Source organism: Bos indicus x Bos taurus, chromosome 4 (assembly GCF_003369695.1).
Source record: "Bos indicus x Bos taurus breed Angus x Brahman F1 hybrid chromosome 4, Bos_hybrid_MaternalHap_v2.0, whole genome shotgun sequence".
Classification (NCBI taxonomy): Eukaryota; Metazoa; Chordata; class Mammalia; order Artiodactyla; family Bovidae; genus Bos; species Bos indicus x Bos taurus.
Window position 1 is genome coordinate 8,250,646 of NC_040079.1, and position 17,310 is coordinate 8,267,955.

At 45.1% G+C, this 17,310-nt stretch overlaps 1 protein-coding gene across 3 annotated transcripts in view; it reads right to left on the reverse strand.

Moving 5' to 3' along the window:
- The window catches only part of CNTNAP2 (contactin associated protein like 2), a 2,326,438-nt gene that overhangs the window by 124,506 nt on the left and 2,184,622 nt on the right, over positions 1 to 17,310 (reverse strand). For all 3 annotated transcript variants that reach the window (XM_027538737.1, XM_027538738.1, XM_027538736.1), the window contains exon 22: positions 16,603 to 16,696. In XM_027538737.1, coding sequence (XP_027394538.1) covers positions 16,603 to 16,696 — 94 coding nt within the window. The remainder of the gene's footprint in view (positions 1 to 16,602; positions 16,697 to 17,310) is intronic.

A 17,310-nucleotide genomic window follows, 5' to 3' on the forward strand; every position in this document is an offset into this window, starting at 1 on the left:
CCATGAACACGACAATTGTTTACAGAAAGAGAGTGAGCAAGGAGGCAGTGAGGCCTCGCCCACTCAGCTGGAACGTGTGTGCTGGTGACACACTTTTTTCCTTTTTTCTGCTCTGCACATCTCTGCAAATGACCAGAGTCACCACTAGTAATTCTTTGGGTTTATAGATAAATCTTAACCAGTAGATGAATTCTCAAATATGAAATCTATGAATAATGATGATCGACTGTATGATTAAATTTTCTGTGTCTTCTGGAATAGTTCTGAATACCATAGTAAGAGGAATTGTGGCTTTCAAGGTGCTTGCTTATTTAGAAATAATTGGGTATACCAATATACACTGTATGTCAAAAACAGGTGAGCTGAAGATTCGTGACAGAAAAAGATTCCCTGCTTTTGACAATCTGGTGTAACCAAATACTAAAAATGTCATAAAAACAGAAGTAATGTTTTCTCACTGAATTTTAATGATAAGTACATTTTGGGGTTTGTTTTGTTAATGAAAAATAATTTAATTCTGGGAAAAAAGGTGGAGATACGATGGCATTGATTTTGCTTTCATTGAACATTTCCCAACGTTTTCAGGGCTTATTGATTCCTTGTTTTTATGAGTGACTTGGCATTGAGGTCAGACCTTTCTTCATTTTTATAGATTAAGAGTCAAGACTAGACACAGTAACACTGCCTAAGATGTCTCGAGTCCTGACTATGAAGTAGGTACTGTGATAAGCGCTTTACATTCATGATACCATTTGTGATCTTCATAAGAAAGCATTGAACATCAGTACTACTGTTACCTACAGTTTATAGAAAACTGAAGCTCAGACATGCAGGGAGCCTGCGGTAGCTCCTGGAGTAGAGGGGGCAGCTGACCCCAGGCGTCTGACAACTCAGTGTGCATTCTTCATCTTCACTCTATGAAATCTCCTCTTCCAGCCTAAACTATATTAAAAAATTTGCTTTTGGAGCTCTTTTATCTGGATGTTGAGAATGTGTCATTTGGTTACACTGCTGTAATTATTAATTCTATTTGTCAAAGACATATTTGCCTGGCCAGCCAAGACGATTATGCCATTGACTGTGTGGTACTTTGAAAACAATATTGAATGAACCAGCCACATGACCTGGGCTCTGTCCCTTAACCTTTGTGAGCATCGTTTTCCTTAGCTGTGATGTGACACGATTATGGTTTAATTAAATTATATCTTGGATGTTTCTATGACTGTATGAAGGTAATGATGATGGAAAAAACCCATATGGATGTCTAAGAATGAAAGTTATTAATGCAATTAAAAAAGAATGAGAAGGTAACCTCAAAGTATAACTCACAGGAGAATTGCCTTCTAAATAGAAGGCTTCCTTCAGCCTTGAAAAGATTTTGGATGTTAAGATTTAAATTTTCTTAAGGACATGAAAAATTAGATATAATTGCTTCTCTTCAAGAAATATTATTTCTTGCCTATCACTTAAATAAGCTTTCTCATCAGCATTTTACGACTTCTTTAATCATTATAATAAAAGCTGAAGGCAACCGAGGAGGAATCTCAATTAACTATTTGCCATTTGTTCATTTATCAATTTTGCCTCATCCTACGCAGGAGACTGTCAGGAACTCTTTCTGAAAAGAGTAGCAGGTTATCTACAACATTTTTCTCTGTTTCTGTTAAAAAATGCAAAGGCAAGCAAGTCATGGGTGAACAAGGAAATGGTGTGATGGCTGTATCATCCTCCTTCTTGCCCATCACCCTTCTGCAGGATCTTGTGTACCAGCCTCTTGTAGACACTAAACACCATCCCACGAATACATGAGTCCAGAGAAGAGTATGGACTAGATCCTCTTTTACTTTGATTCAGTTCAGTTCAGTTCAGTTCAGTCACTCAGTGGTGTCTGACTCTTTACTACCCCATGGACTGCAGCACACCAGGCTTCCCTGTCCATCACCAACTCCCAGAGCTTGCTCAAACTCATGTCCAGCAAGTCAGTAATTCCATCCAACCATCTCATCCTCTGTCATCCCCTTTTCCTCCTGCCTTCAATCTTTCACAACATCAAGGTCTTTTCCAATGAGTCAGTTCTTTGCATCAGGTGGCCAAAGTATTGGAGTTTCAGCTTCAGCATCAGTCCTTCCAGTGAACATTCAGGACTGTTCTCCTTTAGGATGGACCGGCTGGATCTCCTTGCAGTCCAAGGGACTCTCAAGAGTCTTCTCCAACACTGCAGTTCAAAAGCATCAATTCTTTGGCACTCAGCTTTCTTCACAGTCTAACTCTCAAATCCATACATGACTATTGGAAAAACCATAGCTTTGACTAGGCGGACCTTTGTTGGCAAAGTAATGTCTCTGCTTTTTAATATGCCATCTAGGTTGGTCATAAGTTTTATTCCAAGGAGCAAGCATCTTTTAATTTCATGGCTGCAGTCACCATCTGCAGTGATTTTGGAGCCCCCCAAATAAAGTCTCTCACTGTTTCCATTGTTTCCCCATCTATTCGCCATGCAGTGATGGGACCAGATGCCATGATCTTAGTTTTCTGAATGTTTAGTTTTAAGCCAACTTTTTCACTTTCTTCTTTCATCAAGAGGCTCTTTAGTTCTTCGCTTTCTGCCATAAGGGTGGTGTCATCTGCATATCTGAGGTTATTGATATTTCTCCCAGCAATCTTAATTCCAGCTTGTGCTACATCCAGCCTGGCATTTCGCATGATGTACTCTGCATAGAAGTTAAATAAGCAGGGTGACAATATACAGCCTAGATGTACTCCTTTTCCTATTTGGAACCAGTCTGTTGTTCCATGTCCAGTTCTAACTGTTGCTTCTTGACCTGCCCACAGATTTCTCAGGAGGCATACAGATTTCTTACTTCGGTTATTTCTCTAAAATTGAAGTTTGTATTGAGGTAACTATTGAATCACATGCAGTTATGGAAATAATACAGAGAGGTTTCTTGTATATTTTTCCCAGCTTTCCTCAAAGGAAACATTTTGCAAAACTATTGTGGAATGTCACAATCAGGATATTGAGCTCGATACAATTCACCTTGGCAGTCAGACTTTGTATCAGTGTGTGTGTGAGCGTGTATATTTGATTCCATACAATTGGGTCACCTGTGTGGGCTTGGCCTTTGACCACTGCAGGCAGATAATGAACAAATCCAATGGGTAGGATACCTCATGTTCCCCTTTCATATCCACAGCCCCCTTGGCTTCTTTTTCCCCCTCCCTCACAAACCTGTCACCACTGCCGGCAAGCACTAAGCTGTCCTCTATTTCTAAAGTTTTGTCATTTCAAAGATGTCATGTAAATGGAATCATTAGGTGTGCAGTCTCTGGGGATGGGCCATTCCCTCAGATTAATTCCCTAGAGATTTATCCAAGTGGTTTTGTGTATCAGTAGTTGGTGCCTGTCTGTCACTGAGCAGTACCCCATGGTATGGAGATAGCAGTGGTATTATCTCCTGGTGGAGCTTTATTCTTTTTAGCTTTTCTGACTAATGACTGTGTCCTAGTCAACCCAAGATGCCATCTGCCTGGGGAGGTGGGCAGGGGGTAGAGGTGGGCGGCAGGGGGTGGAGAGGGGAGAAGGGAGGATTCTTCCTGGAGTGTTCAGCTTCTGACATGCATCATGGGACTACACATCCACAGAACACTCTGGAACTTGCCCAGAACAGAAATCTTCATTTTTATCTCCTGGTCCCGAAGCCACTTCTCTCCCAATGTCATTCTCAGTAAATAGCACCACCATTTACCGAGTTATTCAGGCCAAAATCCTGGGAAACAATCTTGGCCCTTTTTTTCCACCTACCACCTTCTATCTATCACCAAACACTGTGGGATCTTCCTTCAACATATTCCTGTCCCATTGCTTCTCCACTGTGCCAGTGCTTGTTTCAGCGCTAGACTGCCATCTGGTCTCTACAGCTGAAATTCTGCTGGTCCCTTCGGTCCCTCCTGTCCTTCCCCGCCCACCCCTGCTGTGGTTAGCACAGCGCCCCAGCAGGTGGATAATGTTCCTATTACCTCAGTTGGATCAACGCTGACGGGGGAGGAGACGGGGATGACAGAGGAGTGGATGGTTGGATGGCATCACTGACTCAATGGACATGAGTTTGAGCAAGCTCCGGGAGTTGGTGATGGACAGGGAGGCCTGGTGTGCTGCAGTCCATGGGGTTGCAAAGAGTCAGACATGACTGAGTGAACTGAACTGTCTGCTGCTTCCCACCTCATCTCCATAATGGTCTACGACCCAATGTCTGGCTGCTGGCTGACACTCTAGCTCTGTCTGTCTGTCTGTCACCACTGTGGTCCAGCCACCCTGGTTTTCTTGCTGTTCCTTGAACGAGCCAGGCATGCATCACCTTCCATACTTCCCGGGACACATTCCCTCCGGATGTCTGTACATGGCTGCCCTCACCCTGCTTAAGCCCCACCTCTTCCCATCTCCTCTGAGAGCACTGACCCGAATCCTCCTTTGTTTTTCTTTATCACATTTACTACTGGCTGACATCAGATCACACAGTTATTTTCTCAGCCTGTTCATGCCCACTAGGATGCATGCCTCACATCAAAGGCATTTTCTGTTTTAGCCATTGTTTCATCGCTACCACCTGGCATACATAAGCAGCCAACGTACTTTTGAGTGAGTAAATGATTTCCCCAAATTCCTTTACTCATACTTTTTAAGCCATCAAGGACAAAAGGCTATCCTGTAGCCATCAGGCCACAGAGTCTTCCTGTGACACAGAGGCAATACTCATTCTTCCAGCCACCAAGGGAAAGACATAAAGCTCTTTCTTAACTGCAGGGGGATTTAATGGAGGGAACATCAACATCCCTTGAATCCCCTCTCCTGCTCAGGGACCACGCCCTCTTGCCATGACTGGGAAAGCAGAGTCTGTTTCTCTTCTCTTTGTCTCTGGATTTGGTCAAATGGCTTCATTTGGACAATAGCATGTTTAGTGGGCAAGGCAAGAACAAGGGCTTGACAAGTGTTGACACTACTGTCTGTTTCTCCTCCACCGGCTTGATGTGAATTTGCCTGTGAAACCCTGAGGTCCTGGGAGGAAGCTGACTGGTGTATCACAGAGCCCTCAGCCCTTAGCTGACCCGCAGACCAGTGAGAAAAAGTGACTGTTGGAACTGCATGTTATCTGTACTTCTTTTTGGGGATAGACAGCTAACTGGTAGAACAAATTAAAGCAAGACTTCTTTTTTAAAAGCCCAAGAAAACTATGAGGAAAAGGAAAGGTTCAGAGGGAGAGAGGACCTAAGCTTTGGCTCGGAGAGCGGGCAGGGGGCTTATGGGGCAGGGGGCTTATGGGGCAGGGGTCTCCTGCCCAGCTTCCTGATGAGAGGCTATGGGAGAAGCCTGCTGTGCAGGGGGCTCACACCAACACCTGGCCACCCAGCCTCATCAGGAAAGAAAAGAAGAGTGAGCAGATGGGTCTCTGGCTCCTCCCAGCCTTTCTCTTGTGAGGAGTAAACCTTGAGATGAAGCTGAAGATTCCACCGTGCAGCTGTCGTGGGGAGGGGGGAGGGGGTAGGACGCGACACAGACTCAGGGCTCTGCCCCTGACCCCCAGCGCAGGACAGAAACACAAAGGCAGCAATGGCGGATGGTGTCTGGAAGCACTGCCTCGGTCAAGGAGGGACTATAAGTTCATCAACCTCAGATCTTAGCACCCAAGGCCAGATGTGCATCCAGGGACCCAGCACTGGGCTGGAGGCCAGTTGATGGCAGCCCTTGCAAACTCAAGGGAGGACCAGTGATGACATGTGTCCCTCCTTGTGATGATGTTAAAGGAACATGTAAGTGATAATGTCTCACTGTCCATCCCCTTCTATATTCCACACACCTGCACACACACAGAAGGAAGCAGGGGATGGGAAGGCCAGGTGAGAGACCAAGCATTGTCATTCAGGAGGATCAGAGATGATGAAAGGGACTGCTGAAACAGCCAAGTCAGACTGAGCAGTGAGCTGGACTGGACGTTGTGTATCTGCCCTTGCCACGCAGTGAGAGTGAAAGTCGCTCAGTCACGTCCGACTATTTGTGACCCCATGGGCTGAGTGTCGAAGAATTGATGCTTTTGAGCTGTGGTGTTGGAGAAGACTCTTTAGAGTCCCTTGGACTGCAAGGAGATCCAACCAGTCCATTCTGAAGGAGATCAGTCCTGGGTGTTCTTTGGAAGGACTGATGCTGAAGCTGAAACTCCAGTACTTTGGCCACCTCATGCGAAGAGTTGACTCTTTGGAAAAGACTCTGATGCTGGGAGGGATTGGGGGCAGGAGGAGAAGGGGATGACAGAGGATGAGATGGCTGGATGGCATCACCGACTCGATGGACGTGAGTTTGAGTGAACTCTGGGAGTTGGTGATGGACAGGGAGGCCAGGTGTGTTGTGGTTCATGGGGTAGCAAAGAGTTGGACACAACTGAGCGACTGAACTGAACTGTATAGTCCATGGAATTTTCCACCCCAGGATACTGGAGTGGGTAGCCTTTCCCTTCTCTAGGGGATATTCCCAATCCAGGGGTTGAACCCAAGTCTCCTGCATTGCAGGCGGATTCTTTACCAGCTGAGTCACCAGGGAAGCCCACTCACCACTGACAGATGGAGACACTGTATTGTCTGTGAACATCCGAGTTGTTTCATGCCTGACAATGTGCAACTGTGTGACAACCATAGCAACCCCCACTTAGGTCTCTCCGAAGCCTCTCACTCACTTCCTGTTTATCATTCTCCACTCTGCAGATGGTGTTATCTTTCTAAAAACATCAATCTGAGCAGGTTATTCTTCTGATTTAAAAAAAATCCTTCCATGACTGCTTTTAGCCTCCAGGATAACATTAAAACCTTAATGTGACTTGGGGCTGAATTCTGTAATATGGCGACGCCTCTGCATTCAGCTTGGATTCCAAAGACGGCTGACTGTGATGCCCTGAGCCCAGTGCCTTCTCCTGGCCTGGGGGCGGGGGCAGTGCGTGCGGGTGGGGGTTGCGGGTCTGCACTGCTGGGGAGTTAATTCTCCAGGCAGCAGCCCTGAGTCAGGCCAGGTGGGAAGGAGGAGAAGCGAGTCCCTGGCTCTGCACTGTCCCCCACTGTCCCCCGTGGTCCTGAACACCACTTACTCGCAACCTGAGTGGCCTGATAATTGCCATTCTTTTCCTGGTTTCACTTCTCCACTCCCCTACTGGGATTTCCTGAGCTCGTCTCCCAAATAAGCTGGTATTCACATCCTCAGTCCTTGCTACTACTCCACCAAGGGGCTCCTCTTCTGACCTCAAGAGTTCCTCCTTGGAGAACCTAAAACATGATGGGTGACGTACAATTCATCAACACACTGGGCCACATTTTTAAAGTGAATGTGGTCAATGCTAATAATTCACCCTTGTCCTGGCAGGAGGTGATTGGGACGGTCCTGGGGCTGTCAGGACATTTGGGTGTCCTTCAGAAGCATGTTTGGATCTGAACCCAGCTTTCTGCTGCTACATTTTGATCACTTGCTTCTTCTTACTCTAGTTTCAACCCTTCTGAATGAAACTTGCTGTGGTCCCTCAAATTTCCCTCATGGCACACTGTTTTCAAAGACGGAAATAATACCGCCCACCTGCACGCTCCTTCGCCGAGTGACCCTGTCACTGAGCCATCAAGAAGCAGAGTCTGCTTAGCCTTTCCTGGGATCTGGGCTGGAGCTCAGATCTGGCCAATAGCCGCTAGTAAGGAGGGTGTGCATGAGCTCTGAGGCTGGGTCTTAGGGACCTCCAGTTTGCACCTTTGCTTTTTCCAAGGCTCTTTCATAGAGACTAGCCACCATGATGGGAGGAAGCCCAGGCAGCCATGAGGTCGAGCCTTGGAGGTGGGGCCGGAGGTGGGGGGTGGGTCTGGGCAAGAGAACCGAGGCCCCTGGCTGAGAGCCCCAGGGAAACTCCTGGGCACCCACGTGACTGAGGCCACTATGTACCATTCAGTCATTCTTATGTCCTGGCTGAGACCACATGAAGCAGAAGAGTCAGGACACAAACTTGTGTGAAATCATAAAGTATTGTTCAAGCCACAGAGTGCTGGCTGGGCTGTTGTACAAAACAGAGAACTGAAAAACCTCTCCTCTTCCTGCCCTCTGCTCCTCCCTGTTTCTTTGCCCAGATAACTCTCAGATCAGATCAGATCAGTCGCTCAGTCATGTCCGAGTCTTTGCGACCCCATGAATCGCAGCACACCAGGCCTCCCTGTCCATCACCAGCTCCCAGAGTTCACTCAAACTCACGTCCATCAAGTCAGTGATGCCATCCAGCCATCTCATCCTCTGTCGTCCCCTTCTCCTCTTGCCCCCAATCCCTCCCAGCATCAGAGTCTTTTCCAATGAGTCAACTCTTCGCATGAGGTGGCCAAAGTACTGGAGTTGCAGCTTTAGCATCATTCCTTCCAAAGAAATCCCAGGGCTGATCTCCTTCAGAATGGACTGGTTGGATCTCCTTGCAGTCCAAGGGACTCTCAAGACTCTTCTCCAACACCACAGTTCAAAAGCATCAATTCTTCAGCGCTCAGCCTTCTTCACAGTCCAACTCTCACGTCCATACATGACCACAGGAAAAACCATAGCCTTGACTAGACGAACCTTTGTTGGCAAAGTAATGTCTCTGCTTTTGAATATGCTATCTAGGTTGGTCATAACTTTCCTTCCAAGGAGTAAGCGTCTTTTAATTTCATCACTGCAGTCACCATGTGTGGTGATTTTGGAGCCCAAAAAAATAGTCTGACACTGTTTCCACTGTTTCCCCATCTAGTTCCCATGAAGTGATGGGACTGGATGCCATGATCTTCCTTTTCTGAATGTTGAGCTTTAAGCCAACTTTTTTACTCTCCACTTTCACTTTCATCAAGAGGCTTTTTAGTTCCTCTTCACTTTCTGCCATAATGGTGGTGTCATCTGCATATCTGAGGTTATTGATATTTCTCCTGGCAATCCTGATTCCAGCTTGTGCTTCTTCCAGTTCATCACTCAGATCTCAGCTTCTGTGCCACATCCCCTGGGGTGCCTTCCCTTACCTCCTGGACTGGGTTAATGCTCCCCCTTCTTGCTCTCAAAGAACCCAGTATTTCCACCTTCCATTTATCCTGCCACAGGTCCTTCCACTTCAAATTGCCTTTCAACACTGGCTGCTCTCTTCCAGTTAGAACTTAAGCCCCTGTAAGAAACTGTGCCTGTCTTGGACATCATAGGTGTTCCAGTGGCGTATACAATGCCTAGTGTGTGACAAATAATGATTACAAGCTTGTTTAATTATGATTTAATAAAAATAACTAATGTTTATTATACCTATACTATGGGGCAGACCCCATGCTTCCTATTAAGCATGTCTTATTTTGTTGAATCCTGCAAAGCAGTGGCCATTACTGTTCCTGTTTAGTACATGAGGAAACAGAAAGCCCAAGATGCTAAGTAACTTGCCAAAGTCAAACTATTGGTAAGTGACAGAGTAAGAATGCAAACCCACAAGTGTGATCGCAAAGACTGCTCTTAACTGCAATCCTTATGTATCAATCAGGATGGGTTGTTGTGCTGCAGTAACAAATAGCCCTGTAGACTTGCTAACTTAAGAATGCAAAGGTTTTTTGTTTTTTTTTTTTTCCTTTGGAGGCTGTAGGTTCATCATAAGTTGACATGGTGCTCTGTTCGTTGTGGTCACAGAGGGATCCTGTCGAGGGAACAATCAGTCTTGAGGTTTGTTGGCCACCATATCAAAGGGACAGAAGGACCCCAGAAGGTCTTGCATCAGCAGTTAAGTCTTCTTGCCTAGAAACAGCACATGTATTTTCTACTCATCACATTTTTTGGCTGGAAATCCTCACTGAGCAGCATGATGCCTACCAGAGTATATCACCTCATCCATGAATGAGCACAGCGGTATGTCATTTCCTGCTGTGTCGGGAGGCTTTGCCAAATATTTGGAAAACCTTAGACTAAGGATTTCTTTACCAAGGATCATAATATTCACATTTGAGATACAATGGAAATCATATGGTGGCTTCCAACAGGTCTCTCGCAGGTCTTCTATCTCAGTTGCTTCTATAGTGGTACTCTGAAAAAAAGTTTCTGGGACCAAGACGACTCACAAACTGTATTAAGTTCAAATGGATCAGCACTGACCTTTAATTTGACCACTTCAGACCTTGCCTCTGACAAACAGCCCTGGTCATTAAAGCAACGATTACTCGGCAATAGTTACTATTCAGCTTCTTTCCAAGCACAGTTTCTTAAGCTCACACAGAAGAATTGATACATTTTCCCTACAGAGTAGGTCTATCTTATGATTTGGTACTACTATGCTACATGGCCATGACACGAATAGTTAATTTGAAAAACAAACAAAAGGCAGGTTCAGATTTTACTTTCTAAAAAGAAAATTAAAATGAGTATTGCAATCCTGAAAACAGAGGCTATCTGTTTAATAACACAGAATGTACAGTGATGTGAGGAGCAGTCGATACTGACATTCTTCTAAATTCACACCTATACTACATCCACAATGGTGTGTGCCATCAAGGAACCCTAAACACAACTATCCTTTGAATTCTCACATGGAACAGGAGAACCTTCTCGGCTTTAGTATCGCATTTTTCACCTTTCAAAAAAGCCATCATCATCTTACAGTTTCAAGGGTTTTTAGGCTTTATGCAAGTTGGTCTCACTCAAGCCAGGAAACTCCTCAAAGTACAGGACACATTTTAATCTAGCTTTTGTTCAATACTCTCAATATTGGAAGCTCCACTACTTCAAAAGAGTGGCTCCTCATTTTTGAATAGTTTTAGCTATTAGGGAGTTCTTTCGAACTGAAATTTTCCTCTCACTTGGCGACTCTGGTGCCTTACAGTAAGCCTCTACAAAGCCTAATTCTTTTTTTATGGAGCAGTTGTCAAGACTGAAAATCAGATTCTATCATGTCTCTTAAATCATATCTTTTTATTGGTGTAAGTATCTCCAAGTCTTTTGATTTTTTTTCCCCTTATGGGTCCTTTACCTATTTTGTCTTCTTAAAAGATGTCTTAAAATGGGGTGCTTAGGATTGGCCGTGACTTCCCAGCCGAGGTCTGCCTGTACTTCTTGCTGTGTACACAATTCTCTTATTAACATACTTCAGTATTATATTTATTTAAAAATCAGTCACCACATATCCAAATGTCCATAAAACCACCCCCGCCCCTGAGTCTTTTATGATACCAGGAGTCTTTCATCTTCTACTTATACGCTTCTTCTTTTTTTTGCCTTCTGGTCTAAGTGCAAGAATTATGTTTATCTCTATTATATTCCATCTTATTATTTTTATCCTATCTTTCCAGCCTGCCAAGATGCTTTTAAAGTGTTTTTTATCATCCAGCTTATTAAACCATCCCTCTCAGCTTCGTGGCATTTGCAAACTTTATAAACATTCTATTTGTGTCTTTATCCAAGGCACTGATAGAAATGTTGGGGAAAGAGATGAGTAGCACAGAAGACTCTGCTACAGGCTTCCAATTGACTTAGAGATTCTCTTGAAAGACTATTAAATCTGTTGTTGAAAATCAGATATATAAAGTCCATGACATCATTCAGCTAGTAAATGATGGACATAACTAGGTCTGGTGAAATTTATACTTTGTGAAGCTTTGCTCATTGCTGGGGATCCTGGCTTCCTCTTCGCAGGATTCAGAAATGTCACAACTCATTCCAAAATTCTGTTGCCGGTTGACAGAGATCACAGTTTTATTTCTAGAATATATTTCTGCCGCTCCCTTTAGAAGTCACACTTGTCGTGGATTAAGTACCCTTCTTTCATCCTTTTTATGTGTCCTTTTTCAAGCAGTGCTCATCAAAGAGCTCCATGTGAAGTCCTATTAATTTATTTAGATACATCTCCTTTTCCTTCTTTTATGTGATCAGTTTCTGATTAGCAGCTGACTCAACAACTTGGGGGCGTGGATCTCAAGGGGGTGTCAAAACCTTAGTGGAGTACATGAGAGAGCCATTTGAAGTTCAGCTGTCTGATGGACATTTACATAGCTAGTGAAAGCATATTGGTTGCTTCTCACTGACGTGAACGTCAGTTTCAAAGAGAGATCTCACCAATCCTGTTCCTGCTAAATGACCACATTTTTAAGGAACACTGGCTGGAGGAGATGGTGGATGATTAGCTTAGCCAGGCACCCACATGTTTTCTGAGGTCCTCACTGTGACTCCTTAGATGGTACTAACAGAATTTATCTCCAAGGTATCAGATCTCTTCCTTGATTCTTCATCCTTCTGAAAGTTGCAGGTGTTACCAGGAAGGAATGCCTAGCTCTTGGTGTCACACACCTGTTTCAAAGGCCTCCTCTGCCAATGACCAGGGAGATATTAAGCCAGTGGTTCTCAGTGGGCAGTGACTCTACCCTTGGGGGAGCATTTGGCCACATCTGGAGTCACTGATGGCTGTCACAACTGGGGGGTGTGACTTGTAGCCAGTGGGTAGAGCACCGGGAAGCAGCTAAGCACCCCACAAAGCACAAGTCAACCACCACAACGAAAAATTGTGTATCTGACCCCAAAAGACAACAGGGCTGCTGCTGGAAAACCTGCTTGAAGAAAATAACCTTCCTGAATCTTCATTCCTTTTCCCATACAGTGAGGGTAACAGTGGTCCAGGCTGGTGTCATGAGGACTGTAGGCAGCACTATATACTAAAACACATACACACTGCCACAGAGCCAGCATCCAAAAACAGCCATCATTTTTTTGGCTTATTATTATCAAGTATTACACGGGATATTTATTAAGATGTTATTCGCTCAATACTAAAAAGGTAGTTTATTTACGCCACAAATATTTTTTTGAGCACTTTCCATACATTAGGCACTGATGTGGCTGCTGCAAATAGATAAATTAAAAAGTAAGAAGACAACACTGTTAGCTTCCTGTTAGCTTCAGGAAGCTAACAGCTTGCAAGCAGGCACTGTGTTCCCATTTTGTAACTGACAGACCCAGGCTCTGGGAGGTTCAAGTACTGAACTCAAGGGTTCAATGCCGATGAGGGGCAGAGCCCAGACTCAAACACCAGTGGCAGCTACAGACTGAGGGCTTGTCTCTCTCTCGATTAGTATGTTGAAATCCTAACCCCCAAGGGGATGGATCTGGGATCAGATCGTGAGGGCGGAGCCCTCCTGAATGAGATTATTGTCCCTCTAAGAAGAGCCCCCTGGAGGAGGAAATGGCAACCCACTCCAGTATTCCTGCCGGGATAATCCCACGGACAGAGGAGCCTGGTGGGCTCCCGTCCATCAGGTCACAAAGAGTTGGACACGACTGAAGAGACTGAGCGCACACACCCAAGAAGAGACGGGAGAGAGCTTACTTCTCTCCATCACATGAGGATATGATGAGAAGACAGGCATCTGCAAACGAGGAGCTGGGCCCTCACCAGACACCTGCTCTGCTGCTACCTTTATTGCCAACTTTCCAGCCTTCAGAACTTGTGAGAAATAAACGCCTGTCGCTTAGCTGTCTAGTCTGGGGGATTTTATAGCAGCACGAGCTGACCAGCTGACTGCCACACCCTCTCTGCCTGATTCCAAAGCCTACATGCTTTCCACTGCATTATTGTCAGATGCCTGCCTTTAGGAAAAGGAGACTGCAAGCTGTGTGGGAAGATCTCACCTCTGTGCTAGTTTTTATCATCTTAGCATCCTTATCGGCATCCTCTCACTCTGCAGGACACGTCTACGGTGATAAGCTTTTCGTTTCTTTCCCTTCTACTGTTTATCAATTTAACAAATATTTATTGAGCACTTGCTCCTTGTTCCCTTGGAGGAGGAAATGGCAATCCTACTCCAGTATTCTTGCCTGAAAAATCCCCTGGATAGAGGGGAGCCTGGAGGCCTGTTGTCCATGAGGTCACAAAGAGTGCTCCTTGTTAGGATGCAGTGGGACTTTGAGACCCTGTCCTGTGGCCTGCAGAGAGCTCTGGGGCTGGTGTGGATGAGAGTCAGTCTTGAATAGAAGTCTCGCGTGAGACCCAAAGCAGAGCCTTAACTTAGCCTCACGTGCCTGAGGCCATGAGGTCCTCTCCCTGTTGGGGCTGTGGAGGTCGTTACAGGTTTCTATTTCTTCATGCAACTCATCACAGGCACAGTTAGTTTATTTACATGGCAAAATTTTCCTTTGGTGAACAGAAAACTCTGGGTGTATTACTCATATACCTGAAATTCATATAATGGTTTTAGCTCAGCACATCTCGAGCAGAGTCAATTCTTATAGAAGATTTCTCTTATGATGTTATTTGTTCATGACCTTGAAGGTTCGTGCCTCATTGCATATTGCAATTTTGCTTTAGTGTCAATTTAGTCACCTGACTTGAAATCCTGATGAGTAAGAGTGTTACTCATGGTGAAGGAAACTGGCATTCACCCAACGTACCTGTCAAATTTGACTTTGCAAGTTTCATGAAAGAAATAAAGTCCACTGTTTCCGTATGTTCATGCTGAATAGGAATGTTTAGGAATATCATAGTGCAGTGTCTTTAGGAATATCACAGTATCATAGTGTAGAGTTTGTTTGGATGGAGTCAGCCCTGAAGGAGCGCTTAAAATTTCCTGTTATTCTTCACTGAGTTGCGGAATGCATGTGGCAGCAAGCGGGCACTCAGCGACACCTCAGGGTGCATGCCTGCAGACACCGGGGCTCTACGCCACTGACTACATTGGCATGTGTAACCAAATTATAACGGCATTGCTTGTCTTCCCGCTGCGTTTCCTTCTGGACCTTGGCCCTTACTGACTAGACCTTTGTTTGTGGACTCTCATCAGAGAGACCCAGCTTCACAACTCTGTTTTTCCACACAACAGTCAAGTAACTCCAGCAAACTGACCCTGCTCAGCTTCAGCTTCCTCATCTGTAAAATGAGGAAAATGACCATACGTCTTGCTTCCCTGAGCTGCTGTGACACTACGTTGTCACATTTGCACACGAAGATGATTAGCCCGATGCCTCGAACAGCAGGTGGCCCGTGGTCTGGGCTGCCTTTCCTTTTCACTTTCACCACTGATTAAGCTACTGCCACTCCCCTCTGCCTTTTCGCTGAGGGCGTGGCCCTTTCCTGGGATGCGACCTACACCTCTGTTTGCCCGCTGTCTTGCTTCGTGTGTCCCCTGTTCTAAGTCCTGGAATACACTTTGCTCTTGGCTGCTTTCTGACATGGGATGTCGGGCTTGTCCCTCAACAGGCCAGCCTCTGTTGCCCAAATCCTCTTCTTCCATCTTTCTGTTTTGTTCCTAAGTCCACCATCACAGAGGTTACAGCATGGTGGTCAGGAACAGAGAGACACAGGTATCTGACTGTCCTGGAAAACCTTTTGATTCCACCCTTAAGTAGGTGGCTTTGGGCACGATACGTAATCTCTTGACGCTTCAGGTTTCTCAGCTGTAAAGCGGGGATGATACCTTGATTATCTCATGGAATTACGAAGAAGATTAAATGTGATCATGTATCTGAAGCACTTGAAACGGATCTTGGCCCACACAAAGTTCCTCTGTAAGTGTATACTATTGTTACTTGTTGTTATGGGTTTGGCCCCCTGTTCTTTTCATTATCTGCTAGGTTCCCCTGTCCCCATCTTTTAAAAATGAGTGCTTTTAACAGTTAAGAGCATTCTGATCATACAGCAGCCCCCCTCCCCCGGCTTTGGCCAGCACATCACCCACTGTCTTACGAGTCCCATTTTGGGTTCACAATATAGAGTTCTCTTACAGAAAAAAAAAATGTCATTGGCTTTATATTAATCACTTAAAATATGTAACCAATCACATCCAGAGTTAATCTCGACAGCTCTGATCTGTAGTAGAGAAGGGCCAAGTGGCTTCTAAATTCACAATCCACTCAGGGGGTTCTGTCACAATCCCCAATTCCTATCAGCCTTCTGATTGCAAATAATGTAGGTAGGGCTTCCCGGTAGCTTGGTGGTGAAGAATCCACTTGCCAATGCAGGACACACGGGTTCGATCCCCGACTTGGGAAGATTTCAGATGCCGGGAGCAACTAAGCCTGTGCACCCCAGCTACTGAGCCTGTGCTCTAGAGCCTGGGAGCTGCAACTATCGAGCCCACGTACCACAACTACTGAAGCCTGAGCGCCCTAGAGTCTGCCTGCAACAAGAGAAGCTACCACAATGAGAAGCCCATGCACCGCAACTAGAGCGCAGCCCCCACTCGCTGCAACTAGAGAGAAGAACCAGCAGCAACGGAGACCCAGCATAGTCCAAACAAGAAATCTAGAAAACAGTTAAAAAAAAAAATCAGGTATGCTTCTCGACAGTGAGAGGAAGACAGAACCATGTTGAATACTTAGAATAGGAAAAAGTTATATTAAATATTGTTGGTAGGTAGAGCTCTGTAATAAACCAAAGAACAGATTTTAGATAAAGAAACTGGGAGCAGATACACAGCTTCACCCGTGTTTTAGTTTGTCACGCACCAAACGACACAGGTTTTATCACCATTACAGATATAGGAGCCTCAACCACCAATTATGATGCATTTCAAAGGCAAATGAGCAGCTTTAGGAAATATTATGTGGGCAGTTTATCCCAAATTTCTTACCTATGACTTTTCCTAGGAAGAGCGACTTGGGAGAATTGAAGAGCGTGTCGGATGAACTTGGCAGGTGGTAACTCACGGAAGGATAGTGATCCAGCTGCAGGAAGAAAAGGAGAGACAGTTTTAGAAGAACGTCGAATTGTTTTAGAAGAACGTCGCATCCTGCAGGGACTTGGATCTTCCCTGAGGGATGATGTCACTCTTTCAGCCCCAGTTTCTGGATCTTATTTCATCAGTGCTGACTCCAAAATACCAGCCTGAGAAAATAGGAGCTCATCCCAGCCTTCGCTGGGGTTATTGGAAAATGATCTGAGCCTGTACATGAAGACCTTTTATGAGCTCTTCTCCAGCTCACGCACCTTTTCTGTGGCTGATGGACTAAGACCCTCACTCATTTTAATAGAGTAAAATCTGCTTGATTCAGTCTCTAGTTTGGCCCCTGAGATAGAGTAGGCTACATGTTTAGTGATTTTCTTTAGCACACCTTACTGCACTTATTTCTTCCCCATTTGGGTCTATCCACCAGGACACCAATATCATTCTTCAGAATATATATATGTGTGTGTGTGTTCAAATGTGAATATGAATATATTAATGTATGTGAATACGTGCGAGAATTCCCTGGTGACTCAGGTAGTAAAGAACCTGTCTGCCAAAGCAGGAGAGGCAGGAGATGTAGGTTCGATCTCTGTATCAGGAAGATTCCCTGGA